Genomic DNA, 24,903 nt, shown 5'->3' on the forward strand with positions numbered 1-24,903 from the left:
CAACGGAATGTTTGGTTTTGGTGATTTGGAATGGTGGCTTGGCTTCACTTCCAACTTCTTCCTAAGTTTTCCTTCTTCTTTGTTCTGGAAAACAGTACTTCTATGATAGTACCATGTAACAAAAGCAATCATACAACTGGATACAATTGATTTTTAATCAATACGCTTAGAGGAAAAATATACATGCCTTTCACATAGAAGTATATACACTCATGCTCTCTCTCTCTCTCTCTCTCTCACTCTGCTCTCTCTTTCTCAAATAAATAAATAAAATATTTAAAAAAAAGAAAAGAAAAAGTTTCTTTATGTACCCTAATCTTCCATATGCCAGTCTACGATCAGACCACCCTAAGAAGGGTAATCTGTTTGAATTGGACATTCAAATTATAGTAATTATAGGCTTTTAGAGAATATTTGCATTATTTCCTTCTACTGTACTGTCAGGATTTCCCCTCAGTTATCTGAAATCATCATCTATGAAAGGACCCTCCTTCGAAGAAAAAGATTATGTATATACATGTGTAAAACATTTTATCTTAACACAGGCATAGAGAGTTAGGGACAGTGTGTTCTGTTGTCGTCCTGCTTGTTATAAACAATGAAATGAGATTATGAATAGTGAGATAAGAGCCAGGAATAATAGCAGTACGTAATATTCATTGAACCCTTGGCATGTGCCAGGTAGTAAGTGCTTAATTGTCATGAGCTCTTATGCTCCTCATGGTGTGAGTATGAGACTGTTTTCATGCACATTTTTTATATGTTTATGTGATTTTTCTTTGACAGGGTATTTTCCGGGGCAGGCAAGCCACTGTGGGAAAGCGGCTGCCTTCTTTCCCAAAGGGAATTGATTTTGTTACAATTGTACTGTTATTTTGGAGAAGGGCAAACAGATTCGTCATGATTTATTATGAGGTCAATGTCAGTTGGGTGAATATATTTAGCATATCAATAAAAGTGAAAATAATTCTGTTTGCACATATTTATTAGAAACCATAATCCACTGGCTCTTAGAAGCTCATACAGTCCTCGACAATGAGATCATAAGCAAGGAAAACGCGAGTGACAAAATCCCCTAGAAAGCCCTGGTGGGTTTTTTTTAGATCTTTCAGATACAATTTCCTTTTAAAATATAATCTCAGAGAAGAGTGAAATGCCATTAAAAGGTTCCTTTTCAAGAAACTGTGCTATTAACATATAAAAAGTAAAATGCCAACAGGGTTCTGACATACAAGAGAACAGAAACCAAACATAATATTGTCTAAGAAAACTTCACTGGATATGTTATACTGTCAGCATAACAAAAAGAAATGAGAACACACTTTCTCAGAGAATTTTGAAACAATAATTATATTGTAAATTTTGATGGTTACATAAAACAGTCAGCTTCTAAACTCATTCATAAGTAAATCCCTGATCAGGGTATTAAATGATTTCTAATAACCAATTCTGATAAATGTTATGTATTTTTCCTGATAGAACTGAATCGTGTTGATCCTTAGGCTCACAGGAGATTCAAATCCGCTGAACAAAATTTGGCTGATGACAGTTTGAATTGATGCAATTTTGCGTCTTCCCGGGTTTGTTTCACTTCTGCAAAACAGAAGGGTGCCACATTTGTTCACTGAAAAGGACCCAGGAGATTCCAGGCAGCCCAACCTCTCCGTCTTACAAGAAGACGTTCAGAGAAAATAGATGATTTGGATCCTGTCCTAGAATAAGAACCCCAAATAGACCCAGGCCAAAGTAGTTTGAGGACCCAATGGTATGGGAACTGGCCCCTAACTAGGGTCTTAACAAATTTGAGAAAAGCTCCAATGTGGGGAGTTTAGATCCTTCTCATTCAAAGTGAGGTCCCCGGACCAGCCAGTTGGGTGTCACCTGAAAGCCTGTCAGCCATGCAGAAACTCGGGCCCCACCCAGACTTGCTGAACCCAAATCTGCATTTCCACAAGGTCCCCAGATGCCCTGCTGTGCCTGGAGGCCAAGGGACGCTGGGGTAAGGTTTGCTGCAGGGATGGAGGGCCAGAAGGACCCCTTCTCTGGGGCTTCCCATACTGCAGATCTGCTGCTCAATAAGGGCAAGCACACTGAGGAGACAGCTCTGGCAAGTCTGAATGTTTACCTCCGCTGAGCAGAAAACCTAAAGCTACCTGCTGCAGATAGACCAGAGACAGGATGGCGGTGGGGAAAAGCTGACGAAGCTCCATGGCCAGTGCTGAGCCCCCACAGGTACCTCCCCTGCTTCAGGCTCTCTCTGACCCCACACTTCAAATTATCAAAAGGAAGAAGGGAAAATGAGTAACGTGTAACAAGTTTACGCTTAGCAAGTGTTACCATGCTAATCTCCCCACAACTCTGTGGAGTGGGTGGTCTCTTCCCAATTTTACAGATGAGGAAGATAGGGGCTCAGAGAAGCCCGGTAGCAGGGACCGCAAATCTGGCAGCGAGGAGACACTTGAGCTGGGATCCACTCACTCAGAGGCCTGACTGTCCCAGACTGACACCCCAGGGCGCAGTGGGTCCAAACTGTGACATCAACTTCGGCTCATCACGGACTCCTCAAAGCAGAGCGAACTATTTCCCATTTATAAATTATTATATGCCCCCGCCATATCGATTCCTTTTCATGCGAACATCAGGGAGGGAAAGTCATTTAAATATGTTCTTAAAGGATGACAGACTCAAACAGAAAGTGAGAGGCAGGCCTCGGAAGCGCCTGGTTAAGTGGGGCAGAGTGCAGGGCGCCAAGACCCAGACCTGCAGGGCCCGGCAGCCCACTTCAAACGTCTGACCGGAAAATTGTCAGTAGAGCACCTCTTACTTCTGTTAAGTAAAAGAACTAGCCCCACATTGGCGATCTTCTCCTTCAGTGCTCATGGGAGCCTCGGGAGCTGGAGCAAAGGCATAGTCCCATTTCTGCAAAGAGTCCAAAAGATCTGCTCCCAAGAGAAGAAATGAAGGGTAACGGTAGGCAAATGTAAAGACAGAAAGCACAAAAACCTACTCGCTTTTCTCTCTCTTTTTTTCAATCGGAGAAAAAGGAAGTAGTAAAATTCCCTTGAAGTCTATTTTGCAGCTGTTCCTCCAGGGCTACAAAATAAAAGGCAAAACGCATAGAAATTACTTAAAATGCAAAAATTGCAAAGGAAAATATTGCTGTGGGTAGGTTATAAATGACTTCAGAGATTTGGGGAAGCTAAATCACCCAGGCCAACTGAAAAACCGTCACTTTAATCTGAAGATGGTAAACCTCTCCCTGGATATTGCTCATGTATTGGAACACCCTCTTATTAAATTACAGTGTTTTATAACTAGCGAATAAAATTGGTATCATGTTTACTATGCAAAATCCCCACTATTTTTCAAATGGATGTGTGTTTTAATATGAAATTGAAATTTAATATCAAAAGCACCAGGCAATAAAACCAACCCACCTAGTTTCAAACCCTGCTTAAATTATTTTTTGAATTTTGTATCTAATAACATAGTACAATAACACTGAAACAAGATTAACACTGTGATACTATTTGTTTAGGAAACCTAGAGTGTTGCTATGGAAACAGACATTCTGCATAACTATGGAAACAGTGACAGTGTTGTAAATAAACATACTGGAAAGGGAACCATGTAAACTTAACATACAAATTCTAAGAAGAATAGAGAGTGAGGAGGTGGAGGTACGAGGAATTCTATTTCTTTTTTTTTTTTTTTTTTTTTTGGTAAAACAAGCATACTTACGTATTTTTTATCTCCTGGTAGGACTTTTAAGCTAAGTTTTCAAAACCTTGATTGTGGTTTCTATAATCTTCTTTTAGTTCCTCTTTCCTCATTAACTGTGCAAATCGTAACCTATGGGTTTGGTTTTTTTTTTTTATATTTTTGTAACCTATTTATACTTAATGATAAAATTCACTGAAACCTGTGTTTGACTCAACTTTACTTTGGTAACATTTTAGAAGCCAAATGACTTTTCCTAAAAATGTTAGAATGGAAAAAAAATGCAGAAAGCATATGTTTAACTTACTGCATGCTGAGGTCCTAAAATAATGCTTTTTAAGGCCCTGTACATAATATTTAACCCCCTCAATTTTTTTTAAATTTGGCTATTAAGAGAAAATTAGATTTTTTTTTAATGCTATGACTGTTTGAAACCATTGTTGGAATACACATTTTTTTTCCTTCCTTTATGATTGAGTCCCAGGCTACCTCCCGTCCTAATGGAAAGTTGTGACCGTGTCTCACTCACCTTTGCAACTCTCCTGATATCGAGTAGACCACAACACGCCCAGGAAGTGCTCACACACTGTGGCATGAATGGATCCATAAAGTTATAAAAGCAATGGGATATTGCACGACAATATATCACCTGAAAAAGAACAGAATGCCCCACGATGCCAACTCCCTGGTAGTGATTTGGCAAGTTTGCTGGGTCGTGAACATGCGGAAACTGACCTGATCTCATTTAACAGGCAAGTGATGGTGATAACAGGAGCCCCATAAAGTAAGGGGAGCAGCTTGGAGAGAGGGAAGGAAGTTGGGGCGGAGCCATGAACCCGTGAATGCAGGTAGAAGGCACAGTCCTTGTTCACTGAGACCACCAGGTCTCCCTGCACTGTCACTACCTGTGTGCTTCCCACTGTCGCCACTGGGAGGTCAGATGGTGTCGAATATAACCACCTTCCTGGAGCCCAAGGTCACGCTCATGCCTACACGGTTAGTTTCTAATTCTTGAGATTTGGGCAGATGAATATGTCATGTGCAAACACCTACTACGTATCCTGCCATGTTTTTAAAACCCTACGATAATGCTTTTTTTGCTTGTTTTAATTTGGAATTGTCATTTTTGAAGATCCCTAAGAGGGCAGCAAATAAATAAAGGTTTTAGATAAGCACTTTGGACCAGATCATTGGTTTTCAAATTATGTTTCAGGGAAAGGGAGGGCTGGGGGGCTCTCTGCATCACCTACAAACTGCCTCCTTCAAACTGCGCCTCGAAGGACCGTCTCCGTGGCTCACAGAAAATATCAAACAAAAATAAGCTTGAAAACCACCAGACAGAAAATTCCTTCCAGCTTCAGACTTCTGTGATTCTCTGGTTACTTCTCAATATAGAATCATAGAACAACCACTAAAAATGTGGTTTTAGTCCAAGAAGCTCTTTAAAATAGAGCTAAGAGTCCGTTCCCTGGGACAACATAGTTAACAACATCAGACATCTACAGCATATCTACCAGGTGCCAAGAGCACTGCGTGGTGGGGACAAATAATAGTGAGCAAGGCCCCCGTGTTGGTGCCGGGAACCCCCATGAGCTGCCGAGAGTCAGCGCCAGGTCTTTGGGCGAGAGCCTGTGAAGGTACAGGGGGTGGACGCTCGGGAGGGCCCCCGCCTATTTCAGGCTCTGCCGTTGCCATCCTGAGTTCTTAATTATTTTATCTTTGAACTCCTGCTCTTCAGTGAGGTCTGATGGGATACTGAAGCACAAACAGGAGCAGACGCAGGGTGGGAGAAGCACCGAGGGCCTTATGCACAAAGGTATGACGTTAGTGAGCTCAGGCTATAGTAACAACAGACCACAGACAGGAGGTTTATAAACAACAGGCATGCATTCCTCACAGCTCTGGAGGCTGGAGGTCCCAGATCAAGGTGCCGGCAGATCACAGGTCAGGTGGCTGCGTAGAGCTCTCTTCTTGGCCTGCCCGTAGCCTTCTCACTGAGGGCAGGGAGGGAGCTCTCCGCTGTCCCCTCCCGTCCTATCAGGGACCCACTCTATGCCCTCACGGAAACCTGACTTCCTTGCTTACTCCAAAGACAGACACACTGTTGGTTACAACTTCAATATAGGAATTTTGAAGGGACACAATTTGATCCATAATAACATATTATCCTTGCTTTGTTTTTTATGGTTAAAACACATGGGAACCACCACCAAAGAGCAATTGTTGGTTAAACTGGTACCACCACTTATTGGAAAATTACCTGCTCATTCTATATTACATTGTTCAAGTTTCTTTCATAACGCAGAAAAGGTCTTGTTCGTATGATAAGTTGGAGAAGTCATAAAGTAGTGTGTATGTACACAGTATATGGACCACCTGGTAAAAAGAGACAACTCTGCCTAGAAAAAAGTTAGTCGGTATATTTGAGTATGTTTTAGGAGTAATTGTGTACACCAATAGATAACTAATACAGATGACAGACAACTAAACACTGAAAGAAATCCATTCTCCTAAAGGGTCTTCAAATGTAATCATCATAAGCCCATTGCTGCCCACACACCAAAAACAGGGGAATAAAGGTCATTCATTTTAAAGCATGCTTTGGATGTTTGGATGTAATTATAATGCCCACCCTGTGGCTGTTCCACCAGAACAACAAAGGATGCATGCACTGCTCTGTGGGTCTGGTCCCCGGAACAACATCCACCATCATTGTCCATGTGATATGGCAAAACGAGTTGGCGAGGCCTATCACAGGTAAACAGTGACAGAACTGAAGAAAACAAAGACAAAACCCCAGGAGAGGAGCTATGGAATCAGAAAGGCCTCTCTGCCTTTTCCTGGGTGTGACCATGGCTAAGTTCTTAAACACCTCTTATCCAGAGGTGACCCACTTATACACAATAAGGATACCAACGCCTAATTGCCTTGATAGTTTTGATGATTCCATGAGAAAGGCCATAATAGAACCTGCTACGTACCAAACATTTTAGGTAAAAGCTGTACGGCCTTATCTCTTTCCACATATATGAGCTGTCTGGAATCATGCTTGCCACGTGGTAGGTAATCAATAAACCCTGGGCCCCATCTTCTCCCAACATAGGAGATTTATGCGTGTTCATGTGTCGGTGATCTCATTTATGTGCCCTAATACAAAATCCATTACTTCCCCTTTGTGATTATGGCAGACATCTTCTTGTAGCTGTGCTCTACCTAGAAGAAAATAATTCATCCTTTGTGATTTCAAAGTAATAAACATTACAATGAATCATACTAATGAATATTTAAAAGTTACTGTTACCCAGTGTGGCTTTACTTCCGAAGCCTACTCACTCAGGCGGGGTCATAAAGAGGGGAAGGACCACTTCATTTTCCCCATGAGGACCTCCCTGAAGCCCCCAGGTCTCCGATTAGCTCAGGGGTCTCAAAAGCGGGGTGCACGTGCCCCAAAGCCTGCAGGAAGTGATGAATCGCAGTACAAGGACATCTGTTAGAACCTCCACTTGCATATATGCTTGTCTGATTCACAGTTTCACTTGATGTTTCTGTGTATCTTTTTTAATGCTCCAAATATATTAGAAGACTTCCACATCTATAACTTATAAATTAAAAAATTAGTGACTTTGGATATTTATGATTGAAAACTTTTTACTGATAGGTGTGTCACCCCAAAGTGTTTAGAAACCTCTGCTTAGAGTGTTAAAATTAGAACTACAACTGTCGCTTAGCATTTATATGAACTGAGACTAATTATGTCACCCAATTCACAGTGTTTGTTTCAAAAAATTACAAGAAAAGAAAGTGGCTGGATTTATTTTTTTAAAGATTTTATTTATTTATTTGAGAGAGAGAAAGACACTGCACAAGCAAGGGAAGTGGCAGAGGGAAAGGGAGAAGCAGGCTCCCCACTGAGCAGGGAGCCCAATGCGGGGCTCCATCCCAGGACCCTGAGCTCATGACCTGAGCCGAAGGCAGACACTTAACCGACTGAGCCACCCAGGTGCTCCAGAAAGTGGCTGGATTTAAAGGCAATTTCCAAATTACTGGTAAGGCTGCTGCTTGCTTTTTCGGATAAGATATTCCTATATAAATGACCATGAGGTGAAAACACTTCCAAGATGAATATCAAAACATGATTTGCACTATGATTTGCAATTGTTCCCATTGTTGCTGTTCATGGAGGAGAGCCTTGAGTTTCTTGACAGAGCTCCAGAACAGCCAAGAGTCGCATGTCCTCAGTGTCTAAAATATCAGATGACATGACACCAAAAAGACAGGCACCCAAAGCAAAAACAAAGTGGGACTACATCACACTAAAAGGTTTCTTCAACAGAATGAAAAGACAACCTATAGAACGCAAGAAAATATTTGCAAATTATATGTGTGAGAGGGCATTAATATTCAAAGCATATAAAGAACTCTTATTGAGTTATAAGCTATTGAGTTAGAGCTAACTAACTAAATAAATAATCCCATTAAAAAGTAGTCAAGGGACCAGAATAGACATTTTTTTTCCCAAAAAAGACTTACCAATGGTCAATAGGTAAATGAAAATGTGCTCAGCATCACCAATCATCAGGGAAATGCAAATCAAAACCGCAATGAGAGATCACCTAACACCTGTTGGAGAGACTATTGTCAAAAAGACATGAAATAACTGTTGGGGAGGATGTGGAAAAAAAGGAATCCTCTGCTGGTGAAAATGTAGATTGGTACAGACACTATGGAAAACACTATGGAAGTTCCTTAAAAAATTAACAACAGAACTATTGTATGATCCAGCTATCCCACTTCTGGATATACATGCAAAGGAAATTAAACCACTATCTCTGAAGAGTTTATGCATACCCATGTTTGATGGGGCATCATTCATAATAGCTAAGGCCATGGGAGCAACCTAAGTTTTCACCAATGGATGAATAGATAAAGAAAATACAGCATTTACATGCAATAGAATACTATTTCAGCTATAAAAACCGAAATTCTGCCACAACATGGATGAACCTAGAGGACAGTATGCTAAGTGAAATAAGCCAGACACAGCAAGATGGATATTGTCTGATCTCACTTATATGTGGAGTCTAAAAATGTCAAAGTCCCAGAAGCAGAGAGTGGAGGGGTGGCTATTAGGGGCTGATGTGGGGAAACGGGGACATGTCCAAAGGATACAAACGTTCAGTTACAAGATGAATGAATTCTGGGGATCTGATGTACAGCATGGTGGCTACAGTTAATAATACTGGTTTGTATGCTTGAAATTTGCCAAGAGGGTAAATTTTAAGTGTTCTTACCACACTCCACACACACACAGTAACTATGTGAGGTGATGGATACCTTATTCAGTTAATTAATCATTAGTTAATTAATTAATGATTGTGGCAATCATTCTTCAATGTATACATATGTCAAACCATCATGGTGTACATCTTAAATATACACAACTTTTTTTTTTCATTTTTCCTGCTTTTTAAAAAATTTTCATTCCAGTATCATTAACATACAGCATTATATTATGTTCAGGTGTACAATATAATGATTCAACAATTCTGTACATTACTCAGTGCTCATCAAGGATAAGTGTCCTCTTAATCCTCATCTCCTACTTCTCCCCTACTGACCCCCACATCCCCTCTGGTGACCAGCAGTGTGTTCTCTAGAGAGAAGAGTCTGTTTTTGTTTCTCTCTTTTTCTTTGTTCATTTGTTTTGTTTCTTAAATTCCACATGTGAGTGAAATCATATAAACATACATACTTTTTGGGGCACCTGGGTGGCTCAGTCGTTAAGCGTCTGCCTTCGGCTCAGGTCATGATCCCAGGGTCCTGGGATCAAGCCCCAAACCGGGCTCCCTGCTCTGTGGGAGCATGCTTCTCCCTCTCCCACTCCCCCTGCTTGTGTTCCTTCTCTGGCTGTGTCTCTCTGTCAAATAAATAAATAAAATCTTTTAAAAAAATACATACTTTTATCTGTCAATTACACTTCAGTAAAACTGGGGGGGAATGAAATAAAATTTGTCATGTATTTCTGAGACAAAGGTGAACAGGAGTATGGTGCTTATCATGAGAAACAGTGTTCCTCTTTAATTTGTATCAAGATACCTATTCCTACTGAATTGCAAATACTCCTACTAAAACAAGACAAATATTGATGGACTAAGTGGTATTGCCAAAATGGTGAACCACACATTGGGGAAAACCAGTTCTGAACGGGTAATCATTTGCTGTTGTACAGGATATCTCCTACAGTTATATGTTGGTTTCATTAGTTTGAGGATCTACCTGCAAATTAAGCAGATTCTTATTTTATCGGATCTCCATCTGGTTATTCCAATGCCCATTTTAAAATGTGACATCAACCTTTCTATCTATATTTTTAACTACTGCGATCACAACAGAATTACTTGCTTTTAACTTTTAACTCAGTAAGTGACGGTATAAAATGGATATCCTTAATCAGCACACCTGACCTAGAGGAAACTCCTCTTTTCTTCCTGAAGCAGATAGAGATGTAGAAGATAGTCATGCAAGTGTGTTCCTTGCCGCAGAATGCCATCTCGGGGGTCCAGCGGTCACAGCAAACAAGAAGTTTAAAGAAGAGCGAATTATTGGCAGTGTGTTTCACAATTACAGAATATCTAAGCAGAAATCTTGCCAAGCATTAGGGGTAACTAATTACTTTTGTGGCCTGTTGCAACTTTTGAAGTTTCAGGATGAGTCACATTTCCATTGTGGTCTTACCCTATGGTCTGGTATCACTACCTTTGATATTTAGACTTACATATTGGGAATTTCCTTAGAGGAAAATAAAACGCTAGTGCTGTTGTATTCTGTGCAGTAAAAGTAGATTTGAATGAGCTTTTGGAAGGATGGCGTGGACTGTAATCGGTCATAGCCAATATGAGCAAGCGGTTATTCCCATTGATAGAAAGTTGGCTGATAGAAAAAGCTCTGGGGGCGCCTGGGTGGCTCAGTCGGTTAAGCGTCTGCCTTCGGCTCAGGTCATGATCCCAGGGTCCTGGGATGGAGCCCCGCGTCGGGCTCCCTGCTCGGCTGGAAGCCTGCTTTTCCCTCTCCCACTCCCCCTTCTTGTGTTCCCTCTCTCCCTTTCTGTGTCTCTCTCTGTCAAAGAAATAAATAAAATCTTTAAAAAAAAAAAAAAAGCTCTGAAAAGCAGGTCAAAGCTATATTTAAAGAAAACCCAAGTCAATTATTAAATAATTTTTTTCACATGACTTGTGATCGAATACTGAAGATGTATTTGAATTTAAATAAGCTCTACAAATGCCAGTAAGTGTTCTCATCTTTATGAATAAAATCTACTTTTCTTTCATGATTTCATTTTTTTTTCATGATTATAAATGATAAAGTCATCTGCATGCAGTAAGGACGTTCCCCTGGGTATTTCCTCCTTGGTACTTTTACATTTTTACACTCATTACAGAGTCACGTGGAAATAAGAAAATAAAATTTTGCAGTTTTGCTTTTCTGTGGATGGTTAAATTAGGATATAATGTAGAATAAATACACATCCTCCTGGAAAGTTTGAGTGTGATAAATGACCTCCTCCACATGAAAGCACCTTACCTACGTGCGGGTACTTTTTACCCCGCTTGGGTCTTTTCCCCTTCCCGGTGAGGACACACGATGGGGTTTGCCAACACAGAGGTGGGGCCTTGGTTTTTGTTCCCAATGTTCATCTCTAAAACCATGGGCTCTGTTCCTTGCTCTGGACTGTGCACACCATTGCCTTGCTGGTACATACTACAGCATGGTACTCCTTGGAGGTGTCAGTGTCTGCTTCTCTCCTGTCATCTGAATTCTAACAGCAGGTACTTCGTGAATTGCTCCTGTGGCCTTCACACCATGATTTGCCTCCTGTCATTGCTAAGTGTTTCATGGGGACCGCTCACTCAGTTCGCTGTAAGCTCTTGATGGGATGGGATTTTCTCAGATATGACTCTGGTTCTGTGTCTGCCCAGTGAGTTAGTTTGCTGGGGCCCCCTGAACAAAGACCCACACACTGGGTTGCAGAAACAACAGAAATGTGTTGTCTTGCAGTTCTGGAGCCCAGAAGCCTGAGACCCAGGGCTAGTTCCTACTGAGGCTCTGAGGGAGGATCTGGTCCCTGCCTCTTTCCATTTTCTGGTGGTTTCTTGGCAACCTCTGGCACTCTTTACCTCACCCCCAGGCCAGACTTCACCTCCACAGGGCCCTCTTCCTCTGTGTGTGCCCCCTTCTTAATAAGGACACCACTCAGGTTGGATTAGGGATCACACCGATGGCAACTTTTAACTTAGTTCCCTTGAAAAGACCCTACCTCCAAATAAAGGCACACTCTCAGGTAGTGGGATTAGGACTTCAACCTAAGAATTTGACACAATTCAACCCATTACACCGAGTAAAGTGTGTGCCTGGGAGATGTCCCCAGATCCCGCAGGTCACTGAATTCACACCCATAGAGCCCTTGCAGACGGAGATGGCAACATTTCAAAGGCAAACCAGGACAGGAAACGTGTCTCAACAGGGCTCCAGTTGTTAGAAAATGCTAGCTTGTTGGCGTGGTTTGTTTGTAACTTGGGGGTTCACCTAACCCACTTTCTTGTCTCCCTCCTTCCACGTCCCTCAGGACGGCAGTGGTAGGAAGCTCCGCCTTCCCTTCAGCCTCATCAGTCTGACTTCTAACCGATGGACGTGCTTCTTGCTTTGCTTCCATTTTTAAATCTCGGACCGTTTTAGATGCTGAGTCTAGCAAATCTAACCCTGGAGTTGACCCAAGAGAATGCACTTCGACTTCTAGTTCTTCCTCAAAGTCGTCATATCAGGCAGAATGAAATCAAGTCTTTGTTTTTTTAATTCCATTTTTTTTTTCATCTAAGAGTTAATGAGTTCACCTGGGTTTAAGGAGATTTGTAATGGATTTTCAAATCCTTGCTATTATTATTTTTATTATAATGTGGGGGTATTAATACCAAGCTAAAAATGTCACTCAATATGCAAAACGAGGTGATAAGTACCACTTGGCTTCTAAGAAGTACATTATATAAGCAGTCCATTATGAGAATAATCTCAGGTTATAGCCAGCTCTCAAAAGACCTGGCAAATAAGATTTTAAAATCAAGGCACTTGCAGGCCATTAAAACAACTAAATTGGTAAAACATACTAGAATCCCAGCATAATAAGCGTCCCTTAGAGAACAGTGACAAATTGTATTAATTTTGTATTTCCCAAAAAAGTAAAATAACAAGACTCAGTTGAGGTTGAAAATACTACATCCAGCGATATCAATGCAGAAGTACACAGCATCTGTGCATGGTACTCAGGTATCAGGCTGGAGGGGACCCTGGGTCCCGAAAGCCCATGTCAACACTTGATGGTCTTTTCCCGATATTCCCAACAAGTGGCAAAGTGCCGATCATCAGGCAGGGCTGTCCCCGCGGCATGGGAGATGACAGCAGGCACTCCCATCTGCAAAGAAGCCGCAGGCTCCGATTATCAGGAGGGGTCTGTGGGAAATCGGGAAGGGCCGGGAGGGAACCTACAGGACCAACAGAAGCTCAGTGACCGCGAGGCACTGAGGGTAGAGGGTGTGAGTGAGGGGCAGGTGCAGGCTCTGCATGCGGCATTGTCGCCCACACAGGACGGTGACGGCTGATAGATGAGCTGCTTGGGAGGGGAGAGCAAAAATCTCTGGACTTGCTGACTTACTGTAAGTCCCGTGGCGCTGTTATTTGCTTCAATTAGCTCCAATCAGGAGGACACAATGAAAGGGATGGAAAGTGACTTCTGACCTACACTATGTCCCAAAGTGCTCATGCCTCATGAATGTGGGAGCAATTTCCCATTGAGTGAAAGGTAACATGTGCAAGCAGATATGGGAGGATGCAAGCTAATCCACTGCAAGGACAAGAAAGTAACAAGAGCAGTACAAAAATAAATAAAATAAAATAAAATAAAACAAAACAAAATAAAATAAAATATGCATGACTTTTTGCATTCAAAAGTGTGTTTCCTCCTGCAATAATATGAAGAAAGTCTCGTGTGTATGTGTGTGTGTGATCCAACTATATGTAATCCAAAAAAAATGTGCTCATTTCATTTTAACCTTAATTTTTCATTATCTAATAGAGTCACACAGTTTTGTTTTTTTTTTAAAGATTTTATTTATTTATTTGAGAGAGAGAGCATGAGAGAGACAGAGAGCACATGAGAGGGGGGAGGGTCAGAGGGAGAAGCAGGCTCCCTGCCGGGCAGGGAGCCCGATGTGGGACTCGATCCAGGGACTCCAGGATCATGACCTGAGCCGAAGGCAGTCGCTTAACCAACTGAGCCACCCAGGCGCCCTAGAGTCACACAGTTTAAAATTCAAAAGAAATCATGAGAAGGAGTCAGGAAATTCTTCTTTCGGAAATGTTGTCAGATGGAATTCATTACACAAGATGGTCAGGCTCATGACTTTAGAACCACACTTCAATTTTTTGCTTGTTTGTTTTTACGAGAAGCAACATTCCCTAGATTAATCACCAGCTACCACTAAGAATCATCCAAACACTGTGCCTCGACAAAGGCAATTAATTCACAGACCTTAGGGCTGGAAAGAATTTGAATGACATCCACAAGGAGAACTCGAAACTCTTTTGAGCAAGGAGCATATCCCTGGTCCAGGATTCAAATTTTCTGGAGTTTTCTGCACAAGTTTAAAGATTCAGGCAAAAGCTGTCATGAGACTTACGAATTTAGCTTTCGGAAAAAATCAGTCAGGCCATTAATTCAATTAACTCTCACTGGCATTGCATTATCCACTGAATTACTGATTTTTTGGATGACCATTTTAATTGCTGAAATAAAAGTAAAAAATACTGTGTGGCTTTTTATATGCTCCAGGGAAGTGAAGTGCCAAGACAATTATTCAGACAATTCGTGTCAAAATAGTATTCTGACCTAAATTGTTGGCTTTATCATGGCTTACAACAGTGGATAATTGTGGCAGATATCCACCTGAATTAATTTGTAAAATTTTGCTCCTCAGTGTGTAATGTGCAAGCATGGTGGTCCCTTTGTCATACACTTTGTCTTTCTTCTTCTCTGTGTTCAATGAAATCCCACAAAGGAAAAAGAATCATTCCTAAGGGTCATTTAGAAATGTGTTTTCACTGAAGAACAAGGGAACTGGGTGGGGTGGTGGGGGAGGATATATATTATATATGTATATAAATACTTTTAAAAACAAAATTCATCTTAACTGACTTCTAGAAAGGCTAAATACAAATTGTATGAGTTTTTAATGCCTTAAAAGACCCTATTGCAGGCACTTAAATACCATTATTTTTAATAAATGTAATTGTATTTCTGCTCTAAGTCCCTGGCAAAACCAGGAGAGAATTTTGCAGAGGAAATTTTGTCCCTGCTATCTGAACTACATTATATGGTGAAACTTTTGTTAAGACTGGAAGGCTAAGTAACTTTAAAGGCCACCTTGATCTCTACAAATTTATGCTTCACGGACTTTGACATCAGACAGAACCGAATTCAAATCCAGACTTGGCGGCTTTCAGTATAACACTGAAAAAGTTTCTAAACCTCACTTAGTTTCATTTTATTCATCAGTAAAATGAGATGAGTAGTATGTACCTTAGTGCAGAGAGTCAATTCAATTAGGAGTAGGATTAAATGGGAGAAGGGGATTACATGAAAATGAGAATAACTCCTTCCGTGGAAAAATTAAATTATATAAGGGAATTCTGATGAATCACAACATAAGGGGGCCTTCTGACCAGCCACTTATATCTGCCAGCATCAGCTGGGTCCTGCTGCAGTAACGAAGAGCCCCCAGTCTGTGAGGCTAGGCACACAAGCATTTGGTTTTTCACTTTTTGGTCCCACTGATGTTTGAGTTCTGGGCTGCCCTTCAGCTGAGGGGATGGAACACGCCTTTGGAACTTGACCGCCTGGGTTTGCACACCTGATCCACCATTCTTCTGTTCTGTGACCTTGGAAATTGACTTAACTTCTCTGAATCTGGTTATATTATCTATAACGTGGGGAAAATAAAAGAATTTACCCTCGGATGTTGGTTGGGAGGAAGAAAATAAGTACCGAGTGCATAAAGCACTGGGATCAGTGCCTGGCACAGTGCAAATGCTATATGCATGTTAGCTCTTTTTATTCTTTTCCTTTACAACAATACAGCATATGTCTTTTAATCACAAAAATGACTTTCTCTTAATACATTTATTCAAGACCTTTGGACTACACGTCAGGGTAGACTTGTGACAGTGGGAATATCAACTCTCACCTTCAAAGGGAGTTTTTTGAAGAGGGTAAATACATTTAATTTCTCTGCCAGACTCCGTGCAAAGAGAAAGAGGATTGGCACTGGATCAGGCCCCCGTGGCATCCAGTCTCAGCTCTGCTACTGACCAGGGGGGCCGCATTAGGCAGATCAGGAAATTCTTCTCTCATTCTGTGTCCTCGTCCATAAGCAAGGGTAGGATAACACTGCCTCGTAAAGCAGGCAGTTAAAGAATAAATCTGAAATTGCGTGTAAAGTGCTTATTGTCACGTCTGGAACACAGTAAGTCCTCAACAAATGTAGACATTAATAGTATTATTAGCATCCACATTATTGAAATCTATCCCTCCATTCAAGACCCTGATCAAGAGATCCATTTTACAAAACATTCTCCAAAAACCTGTATTAATTCCTAATTCTCTGATTGCTCACTTACTTGATAGTGTGTCCTAGAGTTGGGTCCCTTATTATTGATTGATAGCCTGTGGTAATAAATGTATTGTTTCTTTATCTTAAATGGATTAGCCAGGATATAATCTTCTTAAGGAGAAACCCAACAGCACACATGGTAAACAGACTATAGGTGTTAAGACAGTAGCTGCAGGGTTTGTTGGTTTTTGTTTTTTTTTCCTAATTGACAAGCCCTTTTCATGGATCTAATGCTGTGCAATTGAAAATAACAATGTCAACAACAGTAATAATAGCTTGTATTCTTGAGTGCTGGCTTTGTGCCTGGGATCTCACGGTCCTTGCAATTCATCCCAGCAGCAACGCAGAAAAGCTGGTGTGTATCAGTTATCTCTTTCTACGGCGAATTTAGTGGCTTAAGCCAACAATGCCTGGGTCTTTAAAGCATATCCATGGGTTTGTTACTTAAAGCTTCTGCAAGTCTAGACTGCCCTTACACAAGCCGCTGCCCTTAGTTTGCAGGTTGGCAAGACATTGGGCTCCACTGGAACAGCTAGGCTCTGTGCCTCTCTTTCCAGAAGGGCGCTCCTGCCAAGCCTCTTCACAGAATGGAAGCTCCGTGCATCACCCTCGCCCCTGCACAAGCTTACACTGTGCTTGTGGTGTTCTGTTGGCTGGTTTCATGTGCTTTGATGTCTGGTTGGCCAAAGAAAGTCTCGATGAAGCCTAGATTCAATGCATAAGAGGAATTCATACAAAAGGAGTGATGCACCTGGCGATTCCTGCAGACGTCTACCGAGTGCGCAATCTCATTTTACCAACACAGAATCCGAGGATTATGGGCTTTAAGTATCTTTCCTAGATCATACAGCTATCGGGTGATAGCACAGAATTTGAGCCCAACGTGGTTCATTTCATTTTATTCTTAGTTCTAGTAAACTAGCAATCAATTGACTTTTTTTTTTTCTATTGGAATTTTGTTTGGATGAAGTCAACAAAGTAACGAGATAAACCCACAACTTGACTTTCCACAATGCCTCTCATACCACATACATGAAAGATGCTATGGCACAGAGCTGGATTTGCTACCCAAAAACCACTGAAGTCACCGTCCTTTGCTTCCTGCACTGTAGAGATCAGAAAGCTGATCCCAAGCCTCCTTTGTGCTGGGGTGCAGACATGTGACAAAGTTCTGGATTATGAGAGGTGGGTAGATTTTACTGGGAGGACTAGACTTTCCAAATATGTTTAAAAAAAAAAAAGATAAAGACAAAAGATAAAAAAGAAAGTTTCTTCAGGAGAAAGCTTTGGACTCTTCTCCTTCTCTTTTTAACAGCTTTATTGAGTTATAATTGATAACTCAATTAGAGAATTGATTACCATCGGGGTAATGGACATACTTATCACCTCCAAAGTTTCCTGGTGTCCTGGTTCATTCTTTCTTTCCTTTCTTCCCTCCTTCCTCCATTCCTCCCTCCCTCGGTCTCTTTCTTTCTTCCTTCCTTTCTTCCTTCCTTCCTTCCCTCCCCCCTCCCTCCGTCTTTCTTTCTTTCTTTCTTTCTCTTCTTTCTTTCTTTTTTCTTTCTTTCTTTCTTTCCGTGTTCTTCCTCAGCAAGGCCAAATTGGCACTTGCCAAATGATCAAGATTGTTGACATTATAAAAGTTTTGCTCGGATTGTTTCTTTAGTTAATTGCTTGAAAAACTTCTGCGTTGTCAACTTCGCTCTCTTGAAATGACTCTACACATCTTCCCACAGGTGGGATTATATTCAGGTTTTGATTATTTTTATCCTTTACAACAGGATTTCTTTTCCTTTCCTATTCAATTCCTTCCTTCCTTCCTTTCTTTCCTTCTTTCTTTTTTCTTTCTTTCTTTCTTTCTTTCTTTCTTTCTTTCTTTCTTTCTTTCTTTCTTTCTTTCTTTCTTCCTTCCTTCCTTCCTTCCTTCCTTCCTTCCTTCCTTCCTTTATTTCTTTCCTTCTTCTTTCTTTCTTTCTTTCTTTCTTTCTTTCTTTCTTTCTTTCTTTCTTTCTTTCTTTCTTTCTTTCTTTCTTTCTTTCTTTCTTTCTTTCCTTTCCCTCCCTCTCTCCCTACCTCCCTTCCTTTTTCCTTCCTTCCTACCTTCCTTCCTTCTTTCCTTCCTTCCTTCCTTCCTTCTCTCTTATTGTTAGAAGACCACTTAATGGAGATCTACCTCTGACATTCTCCAGTGCACGACACAGTCTTGCTAACTATGCACGATGTTACGCAGCAGATCCTGGAGCTCACTTACCTTACATAACTGAAACGTTATGCCTGTTGAACAACAATCTCCCCCCTTTTTCTAAACCTGAATGTGGAGCTGCCTGCACTGGCAGCAAGTGTCCTAGAACCTGGAGAATAAAAAATACAAAGCAGAGGGCGCCTGGGTGGCTCAGATGATTAAGCGTCTGCTTTCGGCTCAGGTCATGATCCCAGGGTCCTGGGATCGAGTCCCTCATCGGGCTCCCTGCTCCTTGGGAGCCTGCTTCTCCCTCTGCCTCTCTCTCTCTCTCTGTCTGTCTCTCATGAATAAATAAATAAAATCTTTAAAAAAAAATACAAAGCAGAGATGATGGATTACAAACCATGGAACGATACAAGGTCTTTGAAGATGTTACTAAGAGGCTGCATTAGCCCCAAACCCTCCTTGTTGGCCCTTATTTTTATGTGAACTAAATACAGTGTCAATCGTGACTATCTCTATGAATTGTACTCTCTGTAACTTGCACCTGAATATAATCCCACCTGCGGGAAGATGTGTAGAGTCATTTCAAGAGCGAAGTTGACAACGCAGAAGTTTTTCAAGCAATTAACTAAAGAAACAATCAGAGCAAAACTTTTATAATGTCAACAATCTTGATCATTTGGCAAGTGCCAATTTGGCCTTGCTGAGGAAGGACACGGTTGCCAAAATTACTGAAACAATTAAGTCATTGCTTTCCTCTCCTTTGCTTCTGGAGCCCGAGCTGAAGGCATCAGAGAGCAGGGCTGCCCAAGGAGCTTGCCATGTGGCCTTTAAACCCGCATGTTGCAATTTAATGAAATAACGTCAGAACAGTTTAAAAATATATATATTTGCAGAGCTCAGATAGAAACCCACTAACATCATGGATAATAAATTTCTGAACATTACTGTTGAGTAAGCAAAATATCGCTAATACATCGTCCCAAAGAAAAATCATTTTTATAATTTAATAGAAAGATAACTTTGATTCAATGACCTACATCAAGTAGGTCAAATTAAGCACAGGGTCATTTTAGGTCAGAAGTGCAAATGAAAGCTCTTTCAGATTATTTTATGACATACACACTCTCCCTAGGAGAACAATTAAAAAGTGTTAATTCCTGGTCACTTCAGCAGGAATAGCTTTATTTTCTGATCAAGTGCAGGTTATCGCTGTTAATTGAAAATCTTGCTTTTGCACTAAATCGTGCGGCCGCAACTGAAGAGTTCGGCTCCTTTCTTTGAAATTAATTTCATGCAGAATGAAGAAAGGAACACCAGGAGAGTAGAAAGAAATCATTTTTGGTTCAACCGGTATTTTCTCCTTTTTTACTAAGAAGAGATTAAATAATTTTAAAGAAAGGGTGCAGGATGAAGCACCCTGGTCAAGTACCAGAGAATTTAATGGGATTTTGATTTTATTGATAAAACACCTTCCGTTTGAAGACAATTAAAGCACTCCTCTTGTAGGATTTGGCACGTACTGCTTTATGTTATGTCCGTGAGGCAGTTAAAGGGCAGAAGTAACTCTCCAGATCGTTCCAGGAGAAAATAAACAGCTCTCAGCTCTCTAAATAGCCAGAGGTGTGTACAGAATATTCTCAATATTTCTCTGCCTATCCTGAAACCAAAGTAAAAATGAAGGATTTCAGCCTACCAGGTACAACTTGGCTCATCCCATCTGGCAGACCGGTTGATCAACAAATATTCCTTTTCATAGTGTGAGGGATGTATTTGGCTAGTACCCAAGGGGGACAAATATGTGCACGACCCCTTACTGGAGTCCTAACAGCAAGGCTTCTACTGCAAGGGGGCGGGTAAGAACGCACGTGCCGTGGGAGACCCCAGAGCACCAGGAAGCAGAGATTCAGAGGGAGAACCATGACCAGGGCCCTCCTTGTATGGCTGATCGAAGACGCCTTGTCTTAGTCAGCTTGGGCCACCGTAACAGAACACCACAGAAGGGCTGCTTAAACCACAGACAGGGGGCACCTGGGTGGCTCAGTTGGTTAAGCGACTGCCTTCGGCTCAGGTCATGATCCTGGAGTCCCGGGATCGAGTCCCGCATCGGGCTCCCTGCTCGGCGGGGAACCTGCTTCTCCCTCTGACCCTCCTCCCTCTCATGCTCTCTGTCTCTCATTCTCTCTATCTCAAATAAATAAATAAAATCTTTAAAAAAAAAAAAAAAAACACAGACAGTTCTCACACCTCTGGAGGCCACGAGTCCGAGATCAAGGTGCTGGCATGGCCAGGTTCTGGGGGGAGATGTCTTCCTGACTTGCAGACCACCGCCTTCTCACTGTGTCTTCACATGAAGGAGGGGGGGAGAGAGAGAGCCAGACCATGCTGCTGTCTCTTCCTCTTCTTACCAGGACACCAGTCTTATGGGATCAGGACCCCACCCCGATGACCTTGTTTAACCTCAGTTACCTCCTTAGAGAGCCCATCTGCAAATACAGTCAGGCTGGGAGTCAGGGCTGCAACAGGTACATTTGGGAGGGACATAATTCAATCCACAGCAGTCCCATGGGCTGGAGGAGGCCCGAGCTGGGCTGCATGATGGTGAGGCTGGGACACCTCCTTCACAGGTACGAGGCCCAGGCTCTTGAGAGGCCATGACTATCACCTGGCAGGGTGTAAATCCATCGGAGTCTGACTTCCACTGGCCCCACCCCCAAAATTTGTTCTCATGCCCTCAACAGGCCTTTGCTTTCCATCCAAACAATTAAAAGTGACCCCCAAAACGATAAAATAGATGGAAGTTAGACTCTCTGTCTTCACACACACGTGATTTCCAAAGACGGCATGGTTAGCTAAAAGCTACTAGAAATGACGGTTCTGTTGTCGTTCTTTATTATCTGATGGCTCCACATAAAAGATCTCCTACAGAGGCTGACGTCCACACCGAAGACAGAGGGATTCTTCCCCTCAGCTCCCTGCCGTAGTAACACGCTCAGAAGAGCAGGGATTTGGGCATGTTTGCTCATGGTGTAACCCAAGCTCTTAGCATGTAACCCCTGGCACGCGTCTCCTGCACTCTGGTTGGCGGGACGGATGATGGGCTGCGCCACAGCAGGTGCGTTCCTGAGCACCTTCTGCTTCTTGTCACCTAGGAAGAGCATCGTCTGCCCTTACACGTAAAACGGCTTTGCATGTTGAGTTAAAATGGATGTGTGCAGGCGGCTCTTGGCCCATCGTGGCCAACGGGGAAACACCAGTGCTCAGATACTCATTGAGTAAAATAAGCGAGAAGTGAGTCAGTGGGATTTGAATACCCTGAGACAAGTGGCAAAGACTTTTCTGAGAGAAGTGACATTTTCGAAGCAGCATTTGAAGACCCATCTGGCCGTCATGTGAAGCATTCACGAGAACTGGAGGGAGGCGTGTGGCCCAAGGAAGAAGAAGTTGGAAGTACAGATGGGCCTGACATAGGGAGGGCCAAAAATAGGACCGTGGCCGAGGGGATGGACAGGCGGGGAAGGACAGATCTGAGGGTCGCCGGGAAGGCAAAGGCTCTTTAGGTCTTTGGAAGGGGAAAGTGGTGGGGTCAGGAAGGGAAGAGAATGTGCTCTGGGGACCTCAGGCTTATGAGTTTGGGAGAGAGAAGTCACCATTCACTGGAGGAGAGGAGTTAGGGCTTACCCGCCGCCTTGGCGGTTCCCACCACAGAAAGTCTGATTCCTAGAGGCTTCCACCACTTGCTGAGGCTACATAGCACAGAGAGGGTTAAGAGGGAGGGATGGGGCAAATAAGGCAGAGGAGGGAGTCCGGACTCCATCTGGGCAGACCAGGCCCCAGGACATGACCCATTCTGTGCTGCCTTATAAGTCAGACCCTGAGAATCTGGAGGAGGAGAGACCTGCACAGGCCAGCACGGTCCCTGAGCCCTGCCCTGACTTCCATTCTGAGCAGCCAACTGAGGCTGCACCAGCCTCCTTCTGGGCTTTGCTTTGACATTCCCTTCTAAACAACTTTCAAACCCATTTATTTATCCCTTTGGGTTAAAAGGAACTCTTGTCTGAAAGCAGATCAAAGTAGAGCTGTCCAATTTATAAAACAGATCAATGAGGGAGGGGGAGTTGGCACATGCCACATCCCACCCACCAGGCTAGCTCTTAACCCTCCCTGCAGACCAACTCGATGCCTCCGCAGATTCTTAGATTCCAAATGCAGAACCATACCATTGTCGTCTGTTCGCGAGGAAGGAGAGAAATACAACGCGACAGATCTCCTCCGGGCCCTGAAGTATTTGAGATTACCCCCACCCCAACCCCCCAACCCAATATTTAGATCGAGTTCATTGGGAAAATTAATTGCAAAACATAGGAAGTAACTTCAAAAAAAAGCGTGGACTTCCAGAGACTCAAAATTCCAATAGCCTTTTATTAGGAAGCCAAGAGGAGGAAAGAACCACTAATAAAAATGCTTGTTAGGAAAGCCCACATGGACATCCTGCAACAAGGTCTCTGTCCCCTGGGCAGACATTTGGAACTGCTCTTCCAGGCAAGGCAGTGGGCTCTGCTGTGACCCAACAGTTCCCTTTTGCACAGTGGTTGGCCAACATTCTGGAATGTAGTCTATGGCTATTCAATGAATTCTTTCCTCTGAGCAAACAGACCAGCTGTAGAGGTACTGTACACATGGTCACTTATTCCCATTAGCAACCCCAAACAAGCAGACGGCCTTACCCAAACAGTAGAAAAGGCTAGGTTATTTTTAAATGTGCTCAATTTAACGTGTTTCACAATTTGTGATTTCCCAACCACAAAAAGAATTGTACAACTGTTAAAATTACACGAGAATTCAGAAGAAGGCATACGAAGTAGGGGAAAGAGACAACAGAGGGCAAGCCACACGTTATAAATGAATGAAAATAACAAAATCCTATTTAGAGAGCCTACTTCCATTTTTGTAAAGTCCTAGTAAGATCTAGTCGAGGAAGAAAAGAGTTATGAGTTTGGGTGAGGAATGCACCCATTCTCCCAATGTTTTTCTCCCAACAGGCTTCTTGTGTTTTTTAAAATAAGTAGGCTCCAAACTAACTTTGAGGAATGCGTTGTAAAGGCAGCCTTGAGTATAAAGCCCAGGAGATTACAGCAAGATTGCAGAGAGGAGGTTGGTTTCCCAGCATGGCAGTGCCTGCCATGTCAGCAGGACATGGCTGGAAATCCCACAGTCCCCAGTCCCGGTACAACTGAAGCTTCCCTAGATACAGAGGGGCATCCAGCATGCTCGCCCACAGATATTCCACCCAGATGTGCAGCATTGCCAGTAAACACATATCTGGTGGGAAATAAAAAGAAACTTTGCTTTAAGTCCACATTTTTATTTTCTATGTCCAATCATCTTTACACCTGATTCCCACGAGCTCTTTCTTCTGAATATTGTCCAAAATCAGCAGTCCTCACGTAGTCAAGGTTAGAAATGGACCTGGCTTTTAACATCTGACAGGATTTCGTAATAAAATTTCCCTTTCAATAGACCTGATAACCAACAAGCCAATGTCACGGTCAGCCTGGCTTTAAAAAGACTCACCACGCATTACCTGAAGGAAACATCACTTACCTGGGAGATAGTCATTTCTCCAACAGTCCCTTTCATCTGTAAATGAGGAAATGAGTCAGCTTTACTAAGTGTTACTTCATCATTGGTGTTGTGTTATTCAGCAGGACTAGGAACACATTTTGTTACTCACACAGGCTTGGTTTCACCAAGCGTCCAGGTCCTGCTGTTACCTCGTCTTCAAACAACTCCAGATTCTGTTAAAGATCTTAACTGTCTTTCTGATTGGAAAAGTGCCCGGCCGGTCACAAGATTGCATGACTCATTGCAACTGCTCAACTTTAGCTAAGCAGAGCTGAAAGAACAAAATCAGCTCTGTGATGTCATCCCTTCACTATGTATCTTTAACATAGTTTAGATACAGAGGTTGTTGAGTAAGACACAAAGCTTTCAAATGAGAAGAATGTGTCTCAAATGCTTAGAAGAGCAAACATTCTGAGGTTATGTTTGATTACAAACACTGAGACCTGCTCCAGGAATCTGGGTGTGTGGTCTTGGCTGATAGAAAGTATTCCACGTGGTCTGCTAACTGGTCACCTGGCTTGGTCAAAGTTTAACCCAACTGAAATGTGTGGAGCTTCAGTAACCATTCTGATTTCAGAACAGACAGACGCGTCCTCATTTAGGATTATTTGAAACCTTCAAAAAATAATGAGAGTTCCTAAGTGTGTCTCAAAATCA

At 42.3% G+C, this 24,903-nt stretch overlaps 1 protein-coding gene across 4 annotated transcripts; it reads right to left on the bottom strand.

The window, feature by feature from the left end:
• Positions 1–259: 259 nt before the first annotated feature.
• LOC118021628 lies at positions 260–24,451 on the bottom strand. Of its 4 annotated transcripts, none has more exons than XM_035021737.1 (5): positions 24,356–24,451; positions 24,226–24,261; positions 4,250–4,306; positions 3,008–3,093; positions 260–1,593 (listed from the first exon to the last, which is right to left on the bottom strand). In XM_035021737.1, the coding sequence occupies exons 2-5, from the start codon at positions 24,259–24,261 to the stop codon at positions 1,437–1,439; spliced, it is 336 nt and encodes a 111-aa protein (XP_034877628.1). In that variant the 5' UTR covers positions 24,356–24,451; the 3' UTR covers positions 260–1,436. The 4 variants fall into 4 exon arrangements, 2 of the variants coding, with proteins under 2 accessions (XP_034877628.1, XP_034877627.1); XM_035021736.1 differs by having other exon boundaries at positions 4,250–4,369; XR_004682244.1 differs by lacking the exons at positions 24,226–24,261; positions 24,356–24,451 and adding an exon at positions 8,251–9,410 and having other exon boundaries at positions 260–3,093; positions 4,250–4,369.
• Positions 24,452–24,903: the final 452 nt, after the last annotated feature.

This window comes from Mirounga leonina, unplaced genomic scaffold, assembly GCF_011800145.1.
Source record: "Mirounga leonina isolate KUSES-001 unplaced genomic scaffold, KU_Mleo_1.0 Mir_175, whole genome shotgun sequence".
In the NCBI taxonomy this organism is placed as follows: domain Eukaryota; kingdom Metazoa; phylum Chordata; class Mammalia; order Carnivora; family Phocidae; genus Mirounga; species Mirounga leonina.